This window comes from Carassius gibelio, chromosome A13 (assembly GCF_023724105.1).
Source record: "Carassius gibelio isolate Cgi1373 ecotype wild population from Czech Republic chromosome A13, carGib1.2-hapl.c, whole genome shotgun sequence".
In the NCBI taxonomy this organism is placed as follows: Eukaryota; Metazoa; Chordata; class Actinopteri; order Cypriniformes; family Cyprinidae; genus Carassius; species Carassius gibelio.
Genome location: NC_068383.1, coordinates 10,000,492 through 10,005,049, shown reverse-complemented (window position 1 = coordinate 10,005,049; position 4,558 = coordinate 10,000,492). Strand labels below are relative to the sequence as shown.

Here is a 4,558-nt window from a genome sequence, read left to right as displayed (position 1 = left end):
AGACAAGTCAACAGACAATTGTAAGGTAGGTTTTCTAATACTTGTCTCTCAAATGTCACGTTTGTGTCTTACGGTGTAAACTTAAGGTGTTTTTTTTACCTGCTTGATTGCTGTCAGTTTTCATGTTTGTTTCTTGTATTAGATTACTCTTCAAGCTTTAGCTGGAAAATCAGCAAATATACTTAAACAAATCCAAACTTAAATAAACAGGTTTGATAATATTCTGACTAATTTAATGCATGGAATAAGTGTTTTGTTGTCCACAGACAGAGATAACGTCAGTCAAGCACTGAAAGGAGTAAAATCAAGAATCAAACAAGTCCATCCTCTGAGCTCAAAAGTATGTTGTTTGTTCAAGTTTCATATAACAAACATCTAAGAAATAATACTGTTGTGCCCAAATATTAAATAAATCTTAAGCTTGAATTAAACATTTTGGTCCTTCTTTAACCACTCTGCCTCTTTATTTTTCAGTGGCACCATTCACCATTGCAGTTTCATCATGTGCATTATTTAGACAAGATAATTCCCCAGGAGTTGCTTTTCCATTAATCAAGGTAACAGAATTTCAGTGAAAATGTATTTTCCTCTATATTATCTGTGTCAATCAATAATGCATTTACTTTTACCGTTAAACCCAGTTTAGAAATGAAAAGGTCATTTGGAATCCTACTATATTAAACATCAGCAGAATGTTTGTAATTTTTTTTTTTTTTTCCATGTGTATCTATTTTCACTGAGACTGCTTTTCTCTGACACAAATAATACACAAGTACTTAACTTAGTTAAATCTATTAAGAATATTAAGTCACCTAATTTGTTTAATCTGATATTGCTGTACCTAGGCACTTAAGATGGTGAATCAACGTTTGAGGGAGATGGATCCAGCCGTTGAGGAGCCGTTTAAAATAGTGTTGATAGCTACGTGTAACAACATGGATGACCTCAAAAAGAGAATTGACCACTATAGTAAGTGTAGAAAACTGTTCAACAAAACTTTATTAGAAATAAGGAAGTATCTCTTCTTCCCGAAGTATCTCTTTAAGTCACTGTAGACCCTAAAGATATTTTTTTTTTAATAAAATAAGAATTTTTAACGATTTTTTTATTCTACTAAATACAATGTTGTGATGCAGTCTGTGCAGATCTAAAAATTGAGATTGTGAGATTGGAAAAACCCATCCTAAAACACCTTGAGGAGATCAAGCCTGTTCTCTTCCTTTCCACAAACGAACAGAATGTGAGAGAGGCCATCAGTGCAGGTGATGCTTCAAGTTTTTTTTTTGTTTGTTTGTTTGTTTGTTTTTTTCTTTCCATGTAGGTTTTTAGAGTACAGAAGTGTTACTTCTATAACTTTTAAATGAGGCATTCTTGTTCAGAATACGGAGCAGCCACTATGTTCCAGAGAGATTACCATGAGTACAGGGATGAAGTGTTACGTGTGGCCTTTGATGGTGATGGAGTCCTGTTTTCAGATGAGTCAGAGAAAGTCTACGCAGAGAAAGGTCTAGAGGCTTTCTTTCAAAATGAGCGTGATAATGAGGCCACACCTTTGGCACTGGTAAGACTGTTGTTCTGAAACCACTTGTTAGTACAGCTGATTCTTAAAAGGGTCAGTCAACCCTTGTTTTATTTCACATTCACAAGGCACACACCACACAGACTTGTTATTTAAAATGATATTCAAAGGAAGCTTCCACTGAATGTTCAACTGTAAAGGTGCTTTTGCTCTACACACATTGAGTGTTGAAAGTTAAATCGTCTGCCGTAATCAAAAGCATGCACAAACTTGTTATAACTGTTATATGCCTTAAGATAAGTTTTTAATGTAATAATGTAGTAATTATCTCTCTCGCTCTAAAAAAATATTTTTTGTTAAATTATTTTGCAGGGTCCTTTAAGTGAGTTTTTTAAAGCTTTGGAAGGTCTCCAGAAGAGACACCAAAAGATTCCAATTCGTACCTACTTGGTAACATCACGCGGCTCATCAAGTCCTGGAATCAGAGCCCTAAAGACTCTTCAGAAGAACAATCTGGAGATAAATGAGGCATTCTTTCTGAGTGGTGCCCCTAAAGGGCCTGTGCTGAAAGCAATCAATCCTCACATTTTCTTTGATGACCAGATGACACATGTTGAAGGAGCCCTTCAAAATGGGGTAATTTGTGCTCATGTACCTTATGGTGTGAAGAATAAGTTAGAATAAAACCTAATCTTACATATAAAAGGGTGAAACTATATTTTCTTCCGCATTATAGTTTAAAATGTCAGGAAAGCTACATTTGGTAATTATTTTCTGTCTTGTTTCTTAAGGCTTAAAGTGTAAATTAAATTAAGGCAAATGCTGATTTTATGGTATTGTTGAGCTGTTGATTTTATTTTAATGGAGAATCTGATCAATAAATCATTACAGACATCTAGTTGTCTTTGTTCTGGTTTCTCACTATTATTTAACAGAGAATATGAAGACATTATGTTTTTTCTGCATCTCTCCCTCTCTCTCTCTTTTTTTTTTTTTTTTTGTCCTTCTTGATAACACACCAGAAACTATAAATATACTATAAATGCTCTCAAAGACAATGATGTGGAATTCAAATGGATAAATAAATGACAACAAATACTTCCATAGCTTTACAAAAACCAATGGTTACATGCTATTTAAAAAATTGCACTTTAATAATAATAATAATAATAATAATAATAACAGCACCTGTAGCCTGTAGGGAAGACTAGCTGTTAAATCAAAAATACAATTACATAAATATATCCAAACTGTATATATATATAGGCCTATAGCTAGTGGATTGTGCATGTTTTAACATTTAGTTCAAAACCGTTCTGACCCTAAAACTAAATCATATATTTTGTAATAACTGCCACTACCAAATAGCTGTTCGATAAAAAAAGCAAACACTTGAATGCATTCAGATAAGAGCCAACTAAAGAAGTATAAACATTTTAACTGAATCTGAACTTTGATGTCAGTAGCCTAACTAAAAGTAAAACCATCTCAAAGACAAAACAGGTGTTGTTTAACTGCTATAGTGACGTGCATTTAAAACGGCACTTTTAGAGCACTTAAAAATGAGAAATGGGAGCGTTGTAAATAGTTATTTTTCATCTATTTATTTTGCTTTTTAAGACACTTGTCTAAGGCTGGTGACGTCACATGGTCGTGTTGATGCTGAGAGTAACTCAACTACCGCTTTATTTTATATATATATATATATATATATATATATATATATATATATATATATATATATATATATATATATATATATATACATATATATATATATATTATTATTATTATTATTATTATTAATATTTAGTAATTAGCTTTTTTTTTTTTGGAAGATCCCAATCTTTCCCAAAGGTTTTTTGTGTTTTTGTAGGATTTCATGGGCTGACTCACTTTTTGATACAGTTCTGGTATGATTGTTCAATGTTTCCAAATTTTTCTATTGGCTCAGTTACTGCAAGAGGGTTGGCGTAGTGATGTTAAATGTAAAGCAATTTTTTATATACGAAATCGCTTAATACTGATTTTTGTTTATACAAGAGTCCCATGCAAATTCTAGTGATTTTAAGTTTTGGAAATCACAGTGGGGTGATGAGTCATTTTCTTCCTTTGGTTCAAATTTCTCAGCAGGTGTTTTAACTTTGAAGCACAAGTTTAGGGGTAAGATAACAGAAAAAATATCTGATCCTTAAGGCCATTTTCTTTTTTTATTGGTTACTTTAAATTATCTTTTCTTGTCCTGGGTAACATTTATGGATTTAATTCCACAAAAAAGAATCTTAAATTATTTAATTCAATAGAAACACATTTAGAGTATTTCAAATCTAAATATCCTAATGTGTTTATTCTTTTGGGTGGAGACTTTAATCAAGCAATAAATAATAATTTGGATAGATCACCACCTAGACTGTCTGATAGTTCATCAGGCCTTTGTGGTCTGATCTCCCGGTTTGGCTTAATTGACATTTGGAGAGAAAAAACATCCACATGCTTTACAGTTTACTTGGTCTAACAATTCTGGTTCACTTATATCTAGAATATATTTTTGGTTAATAGCGGACTCTTTATCCTAGATAATTTATTGCTCTATCTTGCTCAATTTTACATTCATAAGTGTAAAATTTCAAAGAAAAATAGCTACTTTTTTATTTTCAGGAAAGATTTTGATCTGTATGTAAACTCTTTAAGAAACTCTAATAATTCTATTGCATGTAAGACTCTTTCATGGTGTAAGTTTTATAAGCTAACATAGTTTGCTTTTGGAATATTGTTTGTAACCCTCATTGTCTTTTGTTCTTAATTTATCTTTGTAATTGTATTTGTTTTTGTTTTTTTTTCCATTGCATAATAATAATAAAAAAATCAAACATAATAAAAATAAATAAATAAAATAAAAAACTCAACTACCGCAGCAAGCAGGAAGGACACAATAATTCTGCCCCCCTGACCCCATAACAATATGAGCAAACCTGAAGGCACAGAGAGAGGAGGACAGTCCAAATCCGATAACTGCAAAGAAAAAGACTGGGTAGCTGT

General features: G+C 32.0%; 1 protein-coding gene across 2 annotated transcripts; it reads left to right on the top strand.

Moving 5' to 3' along the window:
• Positions 1-264: 264 nt before the first annotated feature.
• LOC128026787 (cytosolic 5'-nucleotidase 1A-like) lies at positions 265-2,359 on the top strand. Of its 2 annotated transcripts, none has more exons than XM_052614055.1 (6): positions 265-340; positions 475-557; positions 846-969; positions 1,137-1,262; positions 1,380-1,561; positions 1,892-2,359. In XM_052614055.1, coding segments are annotated over exons 1-6 (828 nt in total). In that variant the 5' UTR covers positions 265-339; the 3' UTR covers positions 2,204-2,359. The 2 variants fall into 2 exon arrangements, with proteins under 2 accessions (XP_052470015.1, XP_052470016.1); XM_052614056.1 differs by having other exon boundaries at positions 1,146-1,262; positions 1,892-2,356.
• Positions 2,360-4,558: the final 2,199 nt, after the last annotated feature.

Coding starts and splice junctions, on each gene's coding strand:
- LOC128026787 (XM_052614055.1), top strand. Junction 558..845: donor TTGCTTTTCCATTAATCAAG/GTAACAGAATTT, acceptor TGCTGTACCTAG/GCACTTAAGATGGTGAATCA. Junction 1,263..1,379: donor GAGAGAGGCCATCAGTGCAG/GTGATGCTTCAA, acceptor ATTCTTGTTCAG/AATACGGAGCAGCCACTATG.